General features: G+C 42.3%; 1 protein-coding gene and 1 long non-coding RNA gene across 2 annotated transcripts in view; one reads left to right on the forward strand and one right to left on the reverse strand.

Annotated features, from left to right (window-relative positions):
* The window catches only part of LOC115115645 (complement C3-like), a 73,561-nt gene that overhangs the window by 28,179 nt on the left and 22,984 nt on the right, over positions 1 to 22,398 (forward strand). Inside the window, exons 13-18 of the mRNA XM_065013564.1 lie at positions 6,617 to 6,778; positions 6,863 to 6,989; positions 7,198 to 7,272; positions 7,358 to 7,552; positions 7,696 to 7,810; positions 8,210 to 8,298. Coding sequence (XP_064869636.1) covers positions 6,617 to 6,778; positions 6,863 to 6,989; positions 7,198 to 7,272; positions 7,358 to 7,552; positions 7,696 to 7,810; positions 8,210 to 8,298 — 763 coding nt within the window. The remainder of the gene's footprint in view (positions 1 to 6,616; positions 6,779 to 6,862; positions 6,990 to 7,197; positions 7,273 to 7,357; positions 7,553 to 7,695; positions 7,811 to 8,209; positions 8,299 to 22,398) is intronic.
* LOC135565704 (uncharacterized) lies at positions 11,959 to 20,867 on the reverse strand. The gene is made up of 2 exons (XR_010461807.1): positions 20,414 to 20,867; positions 11,959 to 14,614 (listed from the first exon to the last, which is right to left on the reverse strand). It is a non-coding gene; the product is annotated as an uncharacterized LOC135565704 (long non-coding RNA).

A 22,398-nucleotide genomic window follows, 5' to 3' on the forward strand; every position in this document is an offset into this window, starting at 1 on the left:
AATTACCGCCCATTTGGAAAAGGAAAATGCAATAAATATTTACTCTGAGCTGCGCTTCAGTAGGTTGGTGGTAGATGGAAGACCGTGTTGCCAAACCAAGTCCTCTGTCCTTTGAAGAATGTCTCTGGTTGTCAATTGAATACGTTGTAGTAACGTTGTGTGTGATAGATGGGATACTCTGTCTGTTCCTTCCTAACCTGCGTTTGCAGCTTTGGTCGCTAACTCAACAGCTAGGAGGTATCACTTCTGTAGTGAATAAGAGTTAAAAAGTTCATACCATTCGCAACCAAAGCTCATGCTGATGTTGGCTTCGTTCTGTAGTTATTATCTGAACCATTCTGACATAAGACCGTAGCCCTCATATCCTCGGAACAGGAAGTTATGTTGTCGTCAAGGGCTTATATAGGAAGGGAGAGGAGGGTTTGTTTGAAAAGTTTTATAGCCCTTGTCCCTTCACAGGGGAGGGCCACTGATTGAGCAGCCCTATCTTATGAAAACCCAAATGTCACATTTTAGAAGCTAAAATCACATTTCATCCCATCACAAATAATTTCATATTCAAACATTTAAATTGAACAACAATTCCATGTGAATCCGATAACTCTGATGTGTAGACTTTCCACTGTAGAGTTTATGTCATCTTATCATTGATGAGAATGTCTCAGATGACAACCGAACTGACATCATATTCATTAAGTACCACCGCATATGTTAAATTGTTCGGATTACCACAATATACAGTGGGGCAAAAAAGTATTTAGTCAGCCACCAATTGTTCAAGTTCTCCCACTTAAAAAGATGAGAGAGGCCTGTAATTTTCATCATAGGTACACTTCAACTATGACAGACAAAATGAGAAGAAAAAAAATCCAGAAAATCACATTGTAGGATTTTTTATCAAATCAAATCAAATCAAATTTATTTATATAGCCCTTCGTACATCAGCTGATATCTCAAAGTGCTGTACAGAAACCCAGCCTAAAACCCCAAATAGCAAACAATGCAGGTGTAAAAGCACGGTGGCTAGGAAAAACTCCCTAGAAAGGCCAAAACCTAGGAAGAAACCTAGAGAGGAACCAGGCTATGTGGGGTGGCCAGTCCTCTTCTGGCTGTGCCGGGTAGAGATTATAACAGAACATGACCAAGATGTTCAAATGTTCATAAATGACCAGCATGGTCGAATAATAATAAGGCAGAACAGTTGAAACTGGAGCAGCAGCACAGTCAGGTGGACTGGGGACAGCAAGGAGTCATCATGTCAGGTAGTCCTGGGGCACGGTCCTAGGGCTCAGGTCCTCCGAGAGAGAGAAAGAAAGAGAGAATTAGAGAGAGCATATGTGGGGTGGCCAGTCCTCTTCTGGCTGTGCCGGGTGGAGATTATAACAGAACATGGCCAAGATGTTCAAATGTTCATAAATGACCAGCATGGTTGAATAATAGTAAGGCAGAACAGTTGAAACTGGAGCAGCAGCATGGCCAGGTGGACTGGGGACAGCAAGGAGTCATCATGTCAGGTAGTCCTGGGACATGGTCCTAGGGCCCAGGCCAGTTGAAACTGGAGCAGCAGCATGGCCAGGTGGACTGGGGACAGCAAGGAGTCATCATGTCAGGTAGTCCTGGGGCATGGTCCTGGGGCTCAGGTCCTCCGAGAGAGAGAAAGAAAGAGAGAAGGAGAGAATTAGAGAACGCACACTTAGATTCACACAGGACACCGAATAGGACAGGAGAAGTACTCCAGATATAACAAACTGACCCTAGCCCCCCGACACATAAACTAATGCAGCATAAATACTGGAGGCTGAGACAGGAGGGGTCAGGAGACACTGTGGCCCCATCCGAGGACACCCCCGGACAGGGCCAAACAGGAAGGATATAACCCCACCCACTTTGCCAAAGCACAGCCCCCACACCACTAGAGGGATATCTTCAACCACCAACTTACCATCCTGAGACAAGGCCGAGTATAGCCCACAAAGATCTCCGCCACGGCACAACCCAAGGGGGGGGCGCCAACTCAGACAGGCTGACCACAACAGTGAATCAACCCCCCCCCAGGGACGGCATGAGAGAGCCCCAGTAAGCCAGTGACTCAGCCCCCGTAACAGGGTAGAGGCAGAGAATCCCAGTGGAAAGAGGGGAATCGGCCAGGCAGAGACAGCAATGGCGGTTCGTTGCTCCAGAGCCTTTCCGTTCACCTTCCCACTCCTGGGCCAGACTACACTCAATCATATGACCCACTGAAGAGATGAGTCTTCAGTAAAGACTTAAAGGTTGAGACCGAGTTTGCGTCTCTGACATGGGTAAGCAGACCATTCCATAAAAATGGAGCTCTATAGGAGAAAGCCCTGCCTCCAGCTGTTTGCTTAGAAATTCTAGGGACAATTAGGAGGCCTGCGTCTTGTGACCGTAGCGTACGTGTAGGTATGTACGGCAGGACCAAATCAGAGAGATAGGTAGGAGCAAGCCCATGTAATGCTTTGTAGGTTAGCAGTAAAACCTTGAAATCAGCCCTTGCTTTGACAGGAAGCCAGTGTAGAGAGGCTAGCACTGGAGTAATATGATCAAATTTTTGGTTCTAGTCAGGATTCTAGCAGCCGTATTCAGCACTAACTGAAGTTTATTTAGTGCTTTATCCGGGTAGCCGGAAAATAGAGCATTGCAGTAGTCTAACCTAGAAGTGACAAAAGCATGGATAAATTTTTCTGCATCATTTTTGGACAGAAAGTTTCTGATTTTTGCAATGTTACGTAGATGGAAAAAAGCTGTCCTCGAAATGGTCTTGATATGTTCTTCAAAAGAGAGATCAGGGTCCAGAGTAACGCCGAGGTCCTTCACAGTTTTATTTGAGACGACTGTACAACCATTAAGATTAATTGTCAGATTCAACAGAAGATCTCTTTGTTTCTTGGGACCTAGAACAAGCATCTCTGTTTTGTCCGAGTTTAATAGTAGAAAGTTTGCAGCCATCCACTTCCTTATGTCTGAAACACATGCTTCTAGCGAGGGCAATTTTGGGGCTTCACCATGTTTCATTGAAATGTACAGCTGTGTGTCATCCGCATAGCAGTGAAAGTTTACATTATGTTTTCGAATAACATCCCCAAGAGGTAAAATATATAGTGAAAACAATAGTGGTCCTAAAACAGAACCTTGAGGAACACCGAAATGTACAGTTGATTTGTCAGAGGACAAACCATTCACAGAGACAAACTGATATCTTTCCGACAGATAAGATCTAAACCAGGCCAGAACATGTCCGTGTAGACCAATTTGGGTTTCCAATCTCTCCAAAAGAATGTGGTGATCGATGGTATCAAAAGCAGCACTAAGGTCTAGGAGCACGAGGACAGATGCAGAGCCTCGGTCCGTTGCCATTAAAATGTCATTTACCACCTTCACAAGTGCCGTCTCAGTGCTATGATGGGGTCTAAAACCAGACTGAAGCATTTCGTATACATTGTTTGTCTTCAGGAAGGCAGTGAGTTGCTGCGCAACAGCCTTCTCTAAAATTTTGAGAGGAATGGAAGATTCGATATAGGCCGATAGTTTTTTTATATTTTCTGGGTCAAGGTTTGGCTTTTTCAAGAGAGGCTTTATTACTGCCACTTTTAGTGAGTTTGGTACACATCCAGTGGATAGAGAGCCGTTTATTATGTTCAACATAGGAGGGCCAAGCACAGGAAGCAGCTCTTTCAGTAGTTTAGTTGGAATAGGGTCCAGTATGCAGCTTGAAGGTTTAGAGGCCATGATTATTTTCATCATTGTGTCAAGAGATATAGTACTAAAAGACTTGAGCGTCTCTCTTGATCCTAGGTCCTGGCAGAGTTGTGCAGACTCAGGACAACTGAGGTTTGGAGGAATACGCAGGTTTAAAGAGGAGTCCGTAATTTGCTTTCTAATAATCATAATCTTTTCCTCAAAGAAGTTCATGAATTTATCACTGCTAAAGTGAAAGTCATCCTCTCTTGGGGAATGCTGCTTTTTAGTTAGCTTTGCGACAGTATCAAAAAGGAATTTCGGATTGTTCTTATTTTCCTCAATTAAGTTAGAAAAATAGGATGATCGAGCAGCAGTAAGGGCTCTTCGGTACTGCACGGTACCGTCCTTCCAAGCTAGTCGGAAGACTTCCAGTTTGGTGTGGCGCCATTTCCGTTCCAATTTTCTGGAAGCTTGCTTCAGAGCTCGGGTATTTTCTGTATACCAGGGAGCTAGTTTCTTATGAGACATTTTTTTAGTTTTTAGGGGTGCAACTGCATCTAGGGTATTGCGCAAGGTTAAATTGAGATACTCAGTTAGGTGGTTAACGGATTTTTGTCCTCTGGCGTCCTTGGGTAGGCAGAGGGAGTCTGGAAGGGCATCAAGGAATCTTTGTGTTGTCTGTGAATTTATAGCACGACTTTTGATGTTCCTTGGTTGGGGTCTGAGCAGATTATTTGTTGCAATTGCAAACGTAATAAAATGGTGGTCCGATAGTCCAGGATTATGAGGAAAAACATTAATGAATTCATTTATGAATTTATTTGCAAATTATGGTGGAAAATAAGTATTTGGTCACTAAACTTGTTATCTCAATACTTTGTTATATACCCTTTGTTGGCAATGACAGAGGTCAAACGTTTTCTGTAAGTCTTCACAAGGTTTTCACACATTGTTGCTGGTATTTTGGCCCATTCCTCCATGCAGATCTCCTCTAGAGCAATGATGTTTTGGGGCTGTTGCTGGGCAACACGGACTTTCAACTCCCTCCAAAGATTTTCTATGGGGTTGAGATCTGGAGACTGGCTAGGCCACTTCAGGACCTTGAAATGCTTCTTACGAAGCCACTCCTTCATTGCCCGGGCGGTGTGTTTGTGATCATTGTCCAATTTGTAAGTCGCTCTGGATAAGAGCGTCTGCTAAATGACTTAAATGTAAATGTAAATTGTCATGCTGAAAGACCCAGCCATGTTCATCTTCAATGCCCTTGCTGATGGAAGGAGGTTTTCACTCAAAATCTCACGATACATGGCTCCATTCATTCTTTCCTTTACATGGATCAGTCGTCCTGGTCCCTTTGCAGAAAAACAGCCCCAAAGCATGATGATTCCACCCCCATGCTTCACAGTAGGTATGGTATTCTTTGGATGCAACTCAGCATTCTTTGTCCTCCAAACACGACTAGTTGAGTTTTTACCAAAAAGTTATATTTTGGTTTCATCTGACCATATGACATTCTCCCAATCTTCTTCTGGATCATCCAAATGATCTCTAGCAAACTTCAGACGGGCCTGGATATGTACTGGCTTAAGCAGGGGGACACGTCTGGCACTGCAGGATTTGAGTCCCTGGCTGCGTAGTGTGTTACTGATAGTAGGCTTTGTTACTTTGGTCCCAGCTCTCTGCAGGTCATTTACTAGGTCCCCCCGTGTGGTTCTGGGATTTTTGCTCACAATTCTTGTGATCATTTTGACCCCACGGAGTAAGATCTTGCGTGGAGCCCCAGATTGAGGGAGATTATCAGTGGTCTTGTATGTCTTCCATTTCCTAATAATTAATTCAAACCAAGCTGCTTACCTATTGCAGATTCAGTCTTCCCAGCTTGGTGCAGGTCTACAATTGTGTTTCTGGTGTCCTTTGACAGCTCTTTGGTCTTGGCCATAGTGGAGTGTCTTTTATACTGATAACAAGTTCAAACAGGTGCCATTAATACAGGTAACGAGTGGAGGACAGAGGAGCCTCTTAAAGAAGAAGTTACAGGTCTGTGAGAGCCAGAAATCTTGCTTGTTTGTAGGTGACCAAATACTTATTTTCCACCATCATTTTCAAATAAATTCATAAAAATTCCTACAATGTCATTTTCTGGATTTAAAAAAATAATTTTGTCATAGTTGAAGTGTACCTATGATGAAAATTACAGGCTTCTCTCATCTTTTTAAGTGGGAGAACTTGCACAATTGGTGGCTGACTAAATACTTCTTTGCCCCACTGTAGTTCATTTCCCCCCACATTCTGACCTTCCCAGAATCTCTATGTTAACCAAGGGTTTTGCAAATGTAACCTTAGTAGGGTAGAGAGAGGGAAAAGGGGGGAGAGGTATTTATGACTGTCATAAACCAACATCATGACACCCCAAAAAAGCTAACCTCACCTGTTATTGTAATGGTGAGAGGTTAGCATGTCTTGGGGGTAGGATATTTGTGCGTCTAGCTTTCTCACTCATCATTATTCACGAAACATTCAGGACTATCCATAATCATTGTAGCATTCACATTAATGTAGAAGTGATTTGAAATATTTTTATTATATTCTTATTTACATTATAAGTGACTCCAAAATGACACAATACATTGTTTTCCATTCATTTCTATGGGGGGACTATGTACAAAAAGTGCTGTAATTTCCAAATAGTTTACCCGAAATTGATAAAAAATACCCTCAATTTATAGCCGACAATCTGCACTTTAACCTCATAGCCATTAACCATTTCACATCCAAAGTGCTGGAGTACAGAGCCAAAACAACAACAAAATTGTCACTGTCCCAATACTTTTGGAGTGTACTGTACATTCAATATGTCACATCACATTTTTTTGTTCTCATTAATGTTCTTTGCATCTGTCCATGTTCTGATTTTTAGCTAAAACTATCCATAAAGAAATCTAATAAACGTCCAGACTTCCGCCCAAGAGAAGAGTTCTCTCTGAACGTGGAGGGAGACCCAGGTGCCAAGGTTGGGCTGGTGGTGGTTGACAAGGCTGCTTACATGCTGAGTAAAAAGGGCAATCTCACGCAGGCCAAGGTGACTCACTGAAATCTTGTTACATTTTTATATTCTGCTGCTTGAACCATTTTGACACTCCCCTTCTATCTCATTTTATTTCAGATCTGGGATGAAGTAGAGAGGAGTGACAAAGGGTGCACAAGGGGAGGGGGGCGAAACAACATGGCAATTTTCTCAGATGCTGGCCTCCTGTTTGTATCCAATCAAGAAAAAACAGCACCTAGACAACGTAGGAGCAATCTGCATAATATTATTTTATATACTATTACTACATTCCAGATAAGCATACGCTTGTTGAGATGCACTGATCACTGCAGCATTTGAATTACTAAGCTACTGGACAAATACTGTAGTTGATGTTCTCTCAGTTTCTTCAATTATGTTAGTTAAGATTAGACCCTTTTATCAGCTTCAGTTGCTTTTCAATCATCTCTTAGGATTTAGTTGTGACACAGAGGTACCTAAAAGGAGGCGACGGGCAGAGTCTTTACAGGAAGCCAAATATGAGCTAGGTGAGTAAGGGCTGATGTAACAGATCATAAATAGAATGAGGGTGAATTAACTGATATAGCTGCGTTATGTTATCTACTTCCCAAGCGAGACAGTATGAAGAGAATGCGAAGAGGTGCTGTCATGATGGCATGATGGACTTTCCCTTGGACTACTCATGTGAGAAGCGCTCGCATTACATCACAGAAGGGCCAAAGTGTGTGGAGGCCTTTCTACGCTGCTGTCAAGGAATCCAGAAAGATAAGATACGCTTCACCACCCCAGAACTGATCCTCTCTCGCAGTAAAAGCATTTTTTCTCTCTTTTTTTCAGTCTGTCTTTGTCTGACATACATTTCATAGGCAAATCGATAGATTGTGTAAATATAAATGTCTATTGAGTTCTCTCACTCTCTTTCTCTTCTTCAATCTTGTTGAATTTTTCAGACGTAAATGAAGATTTCTTTGATGACGATGAGGAGGACATTATTATCCGCTCTAAGTTTGATGTCAGCTGGATGTGGACCACCATACTGCTGAGTGATAAAGAAACGCATGCTGGGTAAAGACAACATTTAACAGACAGTAACACATGATTGTTCCTCATGTGTTACTGATTATTTAAAATTGATGGATTTAATCAGGTATGGGTTTCAGAATTTGGGAACCAGGTAGGTATCTCACATACTCAAGATCTGACCAACCAAAGATAAGATATTCAAAGGGCTTTCAAATGTAAGTGAAGCCCCAGTTCAATGCAATTGCAAGCAAATGTTCTGTTTTCTATTAGACTACAGCATGATGCATTGTATTCTAATGATGTGGAGGAAGTAGTAGTTTAGATACTTTTGATAATATAATAATAATAATTTCCCACTGGTTCTGCTAAAGCAATCCCTCACATGTTAAATGCATCCAGCAGATAGACATGTATATCATTCTCTCTCGCTCCCTTATTCAGTATTGTCACACATGAAAAGACTAACATGGTTCTTCAAGACTCCATCACACAGTGGATGGTCCTCGGTATCAGTACCTCTGAAACCAAAGGTGAGTGGCTCCAAGTACCATCTCAATTTCTAGCATGATAGTACGGTAAACATTTCAGATGGAGACAATGTTTTTTCAATGGGAGTCATCCATTATTGATGAATGACAACCGAGATGATGTCCAAAAAAAATCCACAATATATCTGCCTTTAAAGGGTCAATCTGGTTATGCTACATCCATTTTTGTACTTGGTAAAAAACATATGTATGAAAATACACTAGATTTTTACATGCATTTTTACTTAACTTATTTATCTTTCATTAGCCTAAAAATCAATGGTATGCCTATTTCTAACAATAAAGTAAATTATCATCTCTCAAGGTTTTGATTTAAAATTGTTATTTAGTCACAGCATAAAATAAATTAAATATGAACCACCATGACTACACAAACGTGGACTATATAATACAATTAAATAAACAAGTTATTAAGAACCCAGCAATTATTATTTTTGATTATTACTATTCTCCATGAGAATTAGAGTGAAAAGTGGTTGATCAATCCCCTTAGCCCTCATAGGTAAACATGCCTGTTACATTAAGTGTACATTAAGTACACTCAGCGACTTTAAAACATCCAAGTAATAAAATAAACCATCATATCATAAGAGACTATCATATCCATCACATTACCATCCTGCAACCTCTAATCATGGTCACAATGATGTAAAAACAAAACAAATAAAAGATGTCAATACCATTGACCCTCTATTCACATATTAACCTTCAAGAGCTAACTTTCTGCTAATTCATTATCTCAATCAGTCTTGACACTGGTTTAAATAGTCTTCCTGCCCTTGACCTAATATGACCCAGAGTACCTTCAACTGCATAAGGAGTAACAGTGTTGTGTATTGTTGCAATAGTGGGTCTGTCAACACAGTCAGTGCGTAACTGATCAGATAAGGAATGGTCTGAGTTTGGTAGGTCAGTACGGATATTGTAAGCAGACTGGCCAATTAGCTCACTCACGACACTGTTACGGTCACGGTCAGATTCTTGAAGACTCTCTGATCGAGGCAGACCTTCCAGCTGCAGTATATCTTCCACATAATGCAAAGGTGGAATATCCTAAGCATCCAAGGATTGCACATCACCCTCCAGGCTTGTGTCACCTGTTCCTTCAGAAGGCAACTCCGACACCCACACTTTTATTCTGTACTCAGCATCATCATCCACTGCAGTGTCCATGGCAGCTGAGACCACAAGGCCGTCATTCATGTCCTCAGACTCTGTTAATCCAGACATGTCTGTTCCATCATCAATGGCAGCATGGGGAAGAGGAAGAAAGTTGACTGGCATTATCAGGTTGCGATGTACCGTCTTCTCCTGTCCAGTGGAGCTGTTCTGAATCTTAAAAGTGTGACTCAGCATTCAATCCAGTGACAAGGTAGACAGTATCCTCCCAACAGTCAGCGAGGTTCCGCTTTCCGCGCTCCCCCTTGTTAGCCAGCAACACTTGATCACAAATCTCCACTGGAGCTCCTCTGACTCTTCTGTCATAGAGGTCAGCATGCCTCTTCAACTGCTTCTTCAACTGCTTCAACTGCTTCGCTTCAACTGCTTAGCCTCTTCAACTGCTTCGCCTGTGCTGTATTCATGGCTTCTTTCAGATCTCTCCTCAAGGACTGAACAAACTGGTCATAGTCGACAACTTCTGGGTTCTCTATGACAGAGCCAAAGACTATGCCAACAGGCAGTCTTGGCTTCCTCCCAAACATTAGCAGGAAAGGGGCAAAGCCTGTGGTCTCATGGATTGTACAATTGTACACAAACGTGAGGGACTTCAGCGCCTGAGTCCATCTGTGCTTTGCTTTCGTCGGCAGGGCCCGGATCATGTTTCCCAACGTCCTATTCATCCTTTCACAGGACCCATTCCCCATCAGATGGTACGGCATGGTGTGAGACTTCTGAACACCTGCAACACTCAACAGTTCGTCTATTAAAGCACTCTCAAAGTTGGGTCCCTGATCTGAGTGTATACGGCGAGGCATCCCGTAGACACAGAAATAGTTGTTCCTCAATTGATGAGCTACAGACTTAGCAGACTGGTTCGGACACAAGAAGGCATGAGCCAAATTGGTAAAGTGATCAGTAACAACGAGCACATCCAGGGACTTGTTTGAAGAATCTTCTGCAGACCAAAAGTCTATGCACACTAGTTCAAGAGGCTCAGTTGTTATTATGCTCTCGAGGAGATCTTGCTTCCGGATCAGGAGTCTCGATCACAACGCATCTCCTGCAACACTTCACATATGCTTTAACCTCCCTATCCAGGCCATGCCAGAAGAACCCTGTCTTGTCAGGTAGACTGTTCTCTGTTGGCCCTGGTGGCCAGCTTCATCATGGACACCCTTCAACAGCGTTCATGGAGGCTGGAACCACATACAGTTACTTTCTCCTCTTTGTAACCACATTCTTCGAAACACGATACAGTACACCCATCTTCATGGTCAACTTGTCCCAATTTCTGAGAAGACACACGACCTCAACACCCTCATGGACACGCCATCTCCGGGATGGTCTTCTCCCCCTTTTCACAAAGAAGATCACTCTGCTGGTCACGTTGTCATCATGCTGCTTACTCATCAGTAGGTTGTGTGGCATTCCACATTTTGTTAGGTTACAGCCTTATTGTATTTATAGACATTTTTCCCCCTCAATCTACAAACAATACCCCATAATGACAAAGCAAAAACAGTTTTATTTTATTTTTTTGCTAATTTATTATGAATAAAATACTGAAATATAACATTTACAAAGGTATTCAGACCCTTTACTCAGTACTTTGTTGAAGCACCGTTGGCAGCGATTACAGCCTCGACTCTTCTTGCGTATGACGCTACAAGCTTGGCACACCTGTATTTGGGAAGTTTCTCCCATTCCTCTCTGCAGATCAAATCAAATGTTATTTGTCACATGCACTGAAAATAACAGGTGTAGACCTTACAGTGAAATGCTTACTTACAAGCTCTTAACCAACAATGCAGTTTTAAGAAAAAGAAGTGTTAAGTAAAAAATAGATAAGTCAAAAATTTAAATAAAAAGTAACAAATCGGGTTGGATTGGGTTCAAGTCCGGGCTCTGGCTGGGCCACTCAAGGACATTCAGAGACTTGACCCGAAGTCACTCCTGCGTTGTCTTGGCTCTGTGCTCAGGGTCATTGTCCTGTTTGAAGGTGTTACGAATCCCTTTTGGCCGGACAGTCTAGGGGGGGATGGTAATGAGACCCGTAACATAACTCATGCAATTTATAATAGTGACAAAGTAAAAGTGTGAACGAAATAACCACGACAACTGAAATCTACCGTCAAACTCAGGGTTTATTAATAAACACACGGTAATGGGGGGAGCAGGAAAAGGGGCTGAACTGGACCCAAGGAAAGAAACAATAAGTATTCAAAAACACCCCTAAGCTAGACTAGCCTAATTTAACAGCTAAATAACTAACCAAAAATACAGTGGGTGGTCCGCCCAGTTCTAACTAGTGTATTTAACAAAGTTTACCTACGGGTAGTGTATGCTCATGGGCAACTGATAGAGGAATTCTAAATTCCTGTTTGCTTTAATTGCCGAAACCAATTAACACTCATATCTAATTCATTAATGAATTGTAAGTTCATTAATTATGCATGAAATAGATTGAGACCAGTCTTAAAAGCCAGGTAAATAGCGTTTAATTCAAGTGAGTACTGACCCAAAATACAAAGAACATTACATTTTAAAGAAAGAAGACATAAAATGACGTCATCAGTTTCACACCCTCTCCCAGCCTTATAATGGCGTAGTATTCGGTCCTGGAGATAGTTTCACTCCCCTCATAAACTACATTCCAACCTGTCTAAAGGATAACTTATCTCCCCTAATGGAATCCAACCAAAACATTCTTATCTGTTTGAAAAACTATCTTATCCCTCCTTCTTAAACTTTCCCAGGAGACACAGACACAATTCATTTCTGCTTACATTTTCAGTAACAGTACAATTAAGAACCCATACTTTTCAAATCATAACATAATAGTATTAGCATAAATGGTTCTAATCATTAATGTATACAATTGATCATCTAAACTATATTTTCCTCTAACAATCCTCCCTTTGATCAAATATTATACATTCAATTCTACATCTAGTCTTATTTAATCATAAAAAATGAAAGAATAAACGAACTTAACTAACCTTTTTATAGAGGTTTATCAGATTATCATATGAATAGACAAATAATCAACAAATCAATTATAAATGTTTATCCAACTCTCCACATGTTATTAATCAATTCTAACCTTAACTCCAACTGTTTTTAAACCTACATCAGAATCATAACTCTTCCTCCCGGATTTTCGTCACGACCTTCATTAAAAAAACAGTTTAATCATGGAAACCAATTACAATCTAATTCCCCTTTATCTCAACACTAGCCTCATCAAACATAAATTCCCCACAAATGACAGATCCGGATTCGTCCACTTCCTCTGTAGACATGCCTTCTGTCCTCCACAGGTCAGAATCTGGAATCGGCCCATAACGCACCATCTGTAGGGTCATTGATCTTTCCAGAGTCCTGGAAACAAGGCCTCGCACACAGGGAATTAGACAACAGCCGCATAAAATTAAAACAGTCATACAGGTAGATACAGCCCAAAACACCACATTTTCCATAAATACTGTCTACCCAATTTAGTTCAGAGAAGTATCCACCCCAGAGTTTCTGCCAACCCGTGAGCCAGGGTGGTCAAACCAGCTGAGGCTTCGGGCACCGATTCGTCCGGAGCTGTGCTACCCGGGATGTAAGACATGGTCCTGATTACCACGCCCACTTCCTCCTTTTATCCTATGCAATTCTATTCTGTCAGGTCTTCCAGCTGGTTGCTTCAGTCTGTTCTACAAAACCTTTAATAACACCTTTGGTATTCCTGCTAAAGCGCTGTTGATTACCATAACTATAATTACACACCTCGTGGAACCCCAATGTTATCAATATATACTCTGTCGTCAAAAGACCCAGATGGAGCATCTCTTCTCTCTCGTTTTGGCTAACTTCATGTCTTGGTGTTGTATGAGTGTAAAAGGCATTCCTAACCCGTCCAATCAGTCAAACTCATTCCCCCGCACACCCACCAGATGGCGACACTGGCCCATTTTATTTCATTGAAATCCCCAGAGTTCAACCAGCCTGTCAATTCAGACATGGTCTCGTCAGTGGTCATTTTCTCTGTACCAACTTGGTTCCTGGGGATATAAATAGTGACAACTGTCATTATCTGGCATTCCTGCTTTCATGAACAGCTTTACCATACATGCCATTCCCTTAGAGGAATTAATTCCGTTCAGTGGAAAAGGGATAGTTGTTAACTGGGGTTTAGCGTTCGCACAGACATAACATTCTTCTTTAGCCACTGATCTGGCCGTATTGAATCCATTCCAACCATAAGTTGGACTCCCCAAACCCAGTCTCCACTTCTATAACTTCTTTGAGGTCTTTGGTCTGAACTATTCGTACCTTTATACAATACTTCCTCTGTTCAGGAACACAGTCCAAAACGCCAACCCTTACTATACTCCACCTGGTCCCAAATTGAGTGTATGGGTTTACGTAGCCATCCCTTTCAGTGTGAGCTATGACCTGTCCACGATCAATATGGTGATTTACACAAATACTTCCCATAGAGTCCCATGGTTCTAAACTGCCAAGGGGTGAATGACCCCAATTGATCTACACAAAATTCTACTGAGAGATCCTTGCCCAATTCCACCCTCACTTCCTTACTATTTTGTTTCAGTGACCTTCTGAGAATCTTAGGTAACATCCCATTTCCCTCATCTAGCACATGAGTCAAATTATCCTCTTTGGCACTTTCCGGGTGATCATGGTGAATCAGGAATATGGCCCCCACAATAAAACAGCTCAGGATGGTCAGTGCTCACGTGAAGCCCCACCCTCTCCCCGAGAACATATCAACAGCCAGAGGCCAAGCCATCACTTCACTTCTATGAACGCTCACAGCTGGGGAAAGGTCGGGTATAGGGAATCTTCAGAAGGAGTTTGACCCCCGTTCCATATGGGTCACGGTTCCTCTCCTACTCCTGTGATCGTCCGACAGTGCTAGTGTGACTTACCCTCTTACAATGTGTGATATGTACCCAGGTAGCTCTTTCGGCTAATCTCACAGCGAAGGCAGTCACCAGTAGTACTTGGAATGGTCCCTCCCACCGAGGCTGTTTCCAGTTTTTTCTCTTTAGCGATTGGACCCAGATCCAGTCTCCTGGTTGAATCTCGTGTGCCACCTCCCTCCGTAGTTCTCCTGCTGGGCATAAAACTTTTGACATACGGGTTTGATTAATGAACAACCTCCTCATGTGTTCCACCATACTGCTTTCTATTTCTACATTTGCTTCCTCCAATCGCCCTAATTGGGGCATTCTATAGGGTCTACCAAAAACCTTCTCAAATGGAGATAGCCCCTCCCTATCAGGGGTTATTCTAATAGTCATTAACACTATGGGCAGGCATTTTACCCAGTTCATTCCAGTACTTAGGTGTGTTTTCCTTAATCGACCTTTTACCGATCGATTCATGTTCTCGATAAGGCCAGCGCTTTGGGGGTGATAAGAACAATGTTTCTTCATATTTATATCCAATTTCTGACCTATATGATCAATTACTTGATTAGAAAAATAGGAACCATTGTCGCTATAAATAGTTTCTGGTAATCCGAATCGCGGAATTATCTCCTGACATAATGCTCTAGCCACTGTTTCTGCGTCTGCTGAGGATGTAGGAAACGCTTCTACCCATTTGGTATATTTATCAATTATTGTTAAACACCACTTCTTGTTTTCACTCTTAGTTAATTCAATAAAGTCCATTTCCAACTGTTGGAATGGGTACTTAGCTGCTGGGTAAACCCCTTGTGGTACCCTTACTGCACCTTGGTTGTTACTTTCTGCACATATAGTACACCGTGAGCAAAAGTTTTTAAAATAGTTAGTTATTCCATATGCTACAAAGTGCTGTTTAACTATTCCTACCATCCCCCCTGTTGATACATGGCTTTTGTTAGCAATTGGATATGTAGATGGGTGAGCCGGTCAAGGATCGATTCAGACTAAGTGATAAATTTTATGACAAGTAAACAGTTTATTCAGAGTTAAAATATGTAGTACAACGTAATTACGGCTCTTCCGTTAGTTCGTGTGGAACGGCAGGCAGAGAGCGCGTAAACAGTCAGCACAGCTCTTATATACGTCACAGAAAGTAGGTTGACCCTAGGAAGATCGGATCTCCGGATTGGTTCAGCTGGTTGTAGTCTGTAGTCTTCCGCCATTGGCTCAGTTGTCTGTCCGTCATCGTAGGATCTTCTTCGGGCACACAGTGTTCGGTTAAAAAAAGGAGATTATGTGTGTAATGTGGGAGCTATCCTGTAGGGGACCCCACAGGCTTTACTGTGAGTTGTAGCCATGTAATTAGCAGTAAGTTAGTCACCTGCATACGAAATAGCAATTCCTTACACTTTGCCCATGTATCAATACAGCAGCATATTTAAACAGTGACTTAGGTAAAACAGGTAGATTCCCTTTATGCCAAATACCTCCTCTATCTACAGCTCCCATTCTGACCCATTTAGTAACTTCCTTAACGGGGGCTCTAAGCTGACTTTCCCTCAGTATTTTGGTGTCGATATGAACTTCCTCCTTTAAGTGTGAGTCTATGTGTGAGTGTGGTTTCCCCCCCACTCTCTTCGCTTCCTCATCTGCCCGTCTATTCCCAATACTGACGCTATCCATGCCCTTAGTATGTACCTCGCATTTACAAATGGCTAATTTTTTTGGTAGTAGAATTGCCTCTAGTAAATTCAAGATTAGTTGCGCGTGAGTGATGGGTTTACCTGCTGTGGTTATCATGCCCCTGTTTCTCCACTGTGCTGCGAATACATGAACAGTGTTAAATGCATAAGCGCTATCAGTATGTATCGTTATGCATTTACCCTTTCCTAATATACAAGCCCTGGTAAGGGCCACAATTTCAGCTTGTTGAGCAGAGTAATTTTTTGGTAAAGCTTCAGCTTCCAGCACCTTAGTGAGGGTCACTACCGCATATCCAGTAGCATTTGAGCCATCTGGATTCTTTTTAGAAGATCCATCAACAAACATGGTTACTTCTGCATCTGTCAAAGGCATATCAGTCAGATCTGCCCTGGGGAGAACCATTTTCTCCGTCTCCGCTACACAATCGTGAGGACTCCCATCTGTGGCTATAGGAATTAGAGTGGAGGGGTTCAAGGTAGTACAACGCTCAATTGTTAGATTTGGCATATTTAACAGAATGATCATACAAGACAAATGTTTAGCTGGTGACATGTATGCCATTTTATGTTCCAAAATTGAGACGGCATGTGGGACCCTTAGTGTCAAATCATGGTATAGTACTACAGAGGCTGAGTCCTCCACAGCTCGTGCTGCAGCCACCACAGACTGTAAACACAGGGGCATTGCCTGTGCCACCTCATCGAGACGGGAGGAATAGTAAGCCACCGGTTTATTCTTCCCTCCGTGTCTCTGAGTCAACACTGATGTCATGAACCCCTCCCTGCAATCCACAGTCTGTGTGAATTCACGGTCATACCTAGGGAAAGCCAGAACAGCGTCAGACAACAATAGCTCTTTAATCGCCACAAACTGTTCTTCCGCCTCTTTTGTCCATATTATCTTATCTTTCGCTGTCATAGCCTTACCATAGATCAAATTACTAAGTAACCCTGTGTGTAATGCAAAATGCGGGACCCGCGTTCTACAATAGTTAATCATTCCCAAAAAACTCATCATCTGTTTTTTGTTAAATGGTTTGGGCGCTTCTAGTATGGCTGTTTTCCTGGTCAAATTAAGTGTTCTTCCTTCCTGTGTTAAGGTGTGTCCTAAATAGATAACTTGCTTCTGCCAGAGCTGCAGCTTCTTCTTATTAACCTTGTGACCTTGGTCAGCCAAGAAGAGGAACAGTGCCAGTGTGTCCTCTTTACAGGCCTCCTCTGAGGGGCTGGACAACAGAATATCATCCACATATGTCAAAATTTGACTTCCCCGTGGAGGATCGAATTTTCCGAGATTTCTAGTGATAGCCTGACAATAGATCGTGGGGCTTTCGAGATAGCCTTGGACTAGGCGGCTATACGCCCATTTCTGACCCATAAAAGTAAATCCAAACCACCCCTGACTGTCTGGATGTAGTGGAATACTAAAAAATGCATTGGCCAGGTCTATCACAGTAAAGTAAGCATTCCCGGGCTTCAACTGGTTTAACAGCGTGTGTGGATCTGGCACACAAGGTGCTCTTGGGATCACACTGCTATTGACTCCCTGTAGACTTCCGGGACCTTGAGACCACAGATGTTCGGGTATCTCTTTTAAATCGTCTTCCTGTTCTACTGTCAAAAGGTATTCTGCTTCTCAGAACCCTCCCCCACTATCACTAATGTGCACTGCGGGGGCACAATTTGCTCTCCAGTTCAGTTTTCGTCTGTATCTATCAGTGGATGGGCTATGTTGCAAACCTCCCTCCCCCGTTACCCAGTCTGTCAGTTTTTTTCCCTTTGATACCCAGTATCCCATATCTTTCCACTGCTCAGTGTCTTCTTTAGCTAGGGCCACATGGGGGCACCATTTCTCTCTGTACAAGGCCTGGATATGAGTAGGCAGTTCTACCTCCACGGCTGCATGAGTTAAGTCATAGTAAAGCCATTTTAGACCAATGGTTCGCTCAGTGGTTCTCAGAAGTGTCCTCTCATACATCAGGTCGGGGCCGGGGTGTCTGTTATACCACAGTGTGCAAGTGCAAGTCATCTGGCGACATTTTAGTTAGTCCTGATTTTATATCATCTGTTAGTTCCATCAATGCTTTGGGTATGTCTGTTAAACCTCCCCTCAATAGATCTTGACTATACGAATTATTTGGTTCTCCTTCCCCACAGATTACCATGTTATCTTTAACCACCTGAGCTTTCATACCTTTGTCTGTAGGCGTTATGGAAATATTCAAGAGTTTCATGACATCTCTCCCCAATAGATTCACAGGACACAACTTTGATATGAGTACTGGGACCGTCGCCTCCCCCTCAGTCATTTCATGTCTGAGAGTTATGGGAGTCGAGAGTCTCTCTACACAGTGATGGCCAGACGCAGAACGAACAATTATCTTATCCCCTGAGGGATGAATCCCTGGTGGTGCATCCTCACTACATATGGCTGTCCTGCACGCCCCCGTATCACACCGAAATTTTATTCTCTTCCCCATTACTGCAAGTGTCAAAAAAGGTTTTTCTTCCTGAGCAAGAGCGAGGTCTACTGTTGCTGATTCAAATACCTCCGTCTCTGCGTCAATTTTATCTAGATTGTTGAGGTCTGAAGCACTATTACTACTGTCACTGTCCTTTTCGCTGTACCAGTCCACTACTTCATTCCTAACTATTTTAACAGTGTCAGTCTCTAGTCAGGATTTATCTTCCTCGCTGTCCGAGTCAGATTTAGGGCGTCTCTCTCTATTTCCCTTTTTGCCCCCCTGTCTCTGTGGCTTTTGTTTACAATAGCGGCTCTGATGCCCTTTTTTTTTTACAATATCCACATGGAGCCCCGCATTCCCTGGCGAAATGTCAGTTTTGGTTACAGTTATAACATTTTAGCTCCCCTTTTCCGCCTGTGTCTGACGTTCCCTTTCTATCCGCACCCGTCCTGCACTCTCTGTTCTTGCCTCCCGTTGCTTTATCTTCCAATACTGCCATTAAAAACTCATCTTTCCTATTCTCTTTCTTCCTTTTTTCTGTCTGTCCGTTCTGTTCGTGGTGTACTGCATATCTTTTTACTTCTGCTAGAGTTGCCAATCCCCACCCCACTAAGTTCGTTTTCACCTCCTTACTGATTTCAACGCGCATTCCAGTTAACCTCTTGCTTCTACTCGGGACGCTTGCGTCCCAACTAGAGCTCTGGAAATGCAAATGCGCTACGCTAAATGCTAATAGTATTAGTTAAAACTCAAAAGTTCATTAAAATACACATGCAGGGTATCGAATTAAAGCTACACTCGTTGTGAATCCAGGCAACAAGTCAGATTTTTAAAATGCTTTTCGGTGAAAGCATGAGAAGCTATTATCTGATAGCATGTAACACCCCAAAAGACCCACAGGGGACGTAAACAAAATAATTAGCATTTCGGCGTTACACAAACCGCACAATAAAATAGAAAACATTCATTACCTTTCACCATCTTCTTTGTTGGCACTCCTAGATGTCCCATAAACACTATTTGGGTCTTTATTTCGATTAAATCGGTCCATATAAAGCCTAGATATGTTATATGTAGACTGTGTGATAAACGAAAAAAACATCGTTTCAAAACGTAACGTAATTTTTTTAAATTCAAAAAGTCGACGATAAACTTTCACAAAACACTTCGAAATACGTTTGTAATGCAACTTTAGGTATTAGTAAACGTTAATAAGCGATAAAATTCATCAGGAGGCGATGTAAAGATCATTAGCTGTCCGTCTGGAAAAATGTCCGGCTAGAAACTCAACGAAAATATCCGGTCCTAGACCTGAGGAGATATGGTGCCCTGCATGTGTTTGACCAAGAAAAAACTCGAAGGGAAATGACAAGACTTTAGACACCGTGTGGAAGCTGTAGGTACTGCAACCTCAGTCAATTAATTGTGGTTCACCTTTATCAATGGGTTCAAGTAGCGCATGGATATATTTTCCCATTTTCAGTGATCAGTTTTTCCTGTGCTTTTCGATGTAAATGCCGTTCTGGTAAAGCCACAGCAGTGATTTAACCAGTTTTATAAACGTCTGAGTGTTTTCTATCCACACAGACTAAGCAAATGCATATACTATATTCCTGGCATGAGTAGCAGGGCGCTGAAATGTTGCGCGATTTTTAACAGAATGTTCAAAAAAGTAGAGGGTCGACTTAAGAGGTTAATAAGGCTATTTTTAGTTGCTGATGATAAGGAGTATTTTGATCCCCCCGAGGGCTGGTTCTGGCGTACCACTGTTGGCATTAAATACATCTTTTAAACGTTCTAGGTACTGACTGACTGTCTCATTTTCTCCCTGTCTACATTCAGTTACCTTAGAGAAGTCGGCGTGTCGGTGGTAATGTTCAGTTAGGTTCGGGCATAGTTCTGTAATTTTCGCTCTAAATGGCTCCCCAAGTCCGGCGCTCCACTGTATGATGTCCCCATTATTCCCTGTTGGCACCCAGGCTCCGTGCGCAGCAAACCAATCCTTTCCCACTATGGTTCTAACTGCTCTTTCCACCTCCCCTGTGTTTAGCCTGAAACTGGACGCTAGTCCGTTGAGATCTCTTTCAAAACCTGCCATTCCTGTTTTTGGGTGTGGAATTCCTTCTACTGCCATTTCTACGTCTCTCTGTGTCCAGGGTCGATAGACCCGAACCGTGGGTTTGTTATTCTCTATCCCAGCTTGGGGGTTGGGCAGCTCTATCAGGGGAAACTGCCCCTCTCTCTCTGCACTGTCTTCTTCCCTGCTATAGTACTGTAAATCTCTCCCAGGCCGCGGTCTATTTTTCTCTCCTATCGGAGGGTTTTCCAAGTAGTCCTGATCGGTTTTGATTCGGTGAGGTGTCTGATATTTTTCCTTACCCGACCTATTTTCTTCCTTCACTGTCTGAGTCTCTACCAATGCCCTTTCCATGTTTACCCTTCTCAATATTGTTCTAATCAGTTCTTGCTCTTTCTCTGTGCTTTTCTGCCCCTCTGGACTCATACCGTTCGCTCCCAGATCATAAGCTGGAGGAGGCTCAGCACGGAGCGGCACTTGCCCTCTCCTCTGAGCCATCACCACCTCATCGTCGGGATTCTCTCTGTATGCCTGGTCCACTAGAGAAGGATATAGGTTTTGATTCCCACCCCCACCCGATTGACCATTTTTTTCCACTGTAGGAGCGGAGGGCAGAGTATCTTGTTTTTTTTTCTTTTTATCTACTTCCACTCTTTTCCTGGCTTCCGTAAGCCAGACCCTGGCTGTATACAACCCTTGTTTATCCTGCTTTTTCACATTATTACCACATTCCTTATGTATTTGTTTTATAAGGGATTCCAGCTTTTCTACATTTAGGCGGCCATCAAAATCGTATTTTTCTCTCCATCTTAGACCGAAATCGATGTTTCTCTTGTCTTTCTGTGCCATGTAACGCTCGTCTCCCGTTAGTTCTGGGGCTTCTTTCGAGGCATTTCTCCCCATTCTTAATCCTTACCGTTACTAGTAGCAATGTCTTTAAACACTTATCTATGCCTTTCTATATAATTTTAAATTCTATGTGCGTGCAGTTCTATAAATTTGTAATTTACCGTTTCTTAATTACTTCTAGTTACTATTCTGTCTGCCTAATGTGTGTGTTTCTTAAAAAATAATCAGTATGTATTTTCCATCCTGTGAACCGCGTCCATAGAAGACTTTTGATCGGACATCATATTTTCCCCATAGGATATTCCTTCTGGGACATTCAACGTTAAATGTCTCGAATCTCACTTCTCTAGACTAAGTTGACCTCTCCTGTGAACCACGTCTATAGAAGACTTTTGATCGGACATTCAATTTCACCCGTAGGATATTCCTTTTGGGACTTTCAACGTAAAATGTCTCAAATCTCACTACTCTAGACTAATCACGTATCATTTGATATTAATTTCTTTCAGCATTGTACAGGTTCATTTATTCTGTTCGCCTAGAATTACCCTGCCTTCTCACCAAGCCTAATTTATCTTCACCTGTTTTAAACATATCTATCTACTACTTTCCACAGTCAGCTTCCCATATACAGATAGACTATTAGGTCAAAACTTTATTTAGGTATGTTTATTGAATTATTGGTCATCCTATTAGTACGGAACAAGCGTCCTAATTCTCCAATGCGTACTATATCACTCCTTAATAATCCTTGGCTTGCAAAACCAGGCTTTATTAAGCTCTAGTTTATTTGGTGGTAGCGCACTTTAACCTCAGGTCAATTTCGGACCTGCTTCCTTTTTATCGATATCCTGGTTAATACCCCCGGTAGAAACCCATTTTATTTGTTCGGAATATTCAAGCAC

This window comes from Oncorhynchus nerka, linkage group LG9b (assembly GCF_034236695.1).
Source record: "Oncorhynchus nerka isolate Pitt River linkage group LG9b, Oner_Uvic_2.0, whole genome shotgun sequence".
NCBI classification, from domain to species: domain Eukaryota; kingdom Metazoa; phylum Chordata; class Actinopteri; order Salmoniformes; family Salmonidae; genus Oncorhynchus; species Oncorhynchus nerka.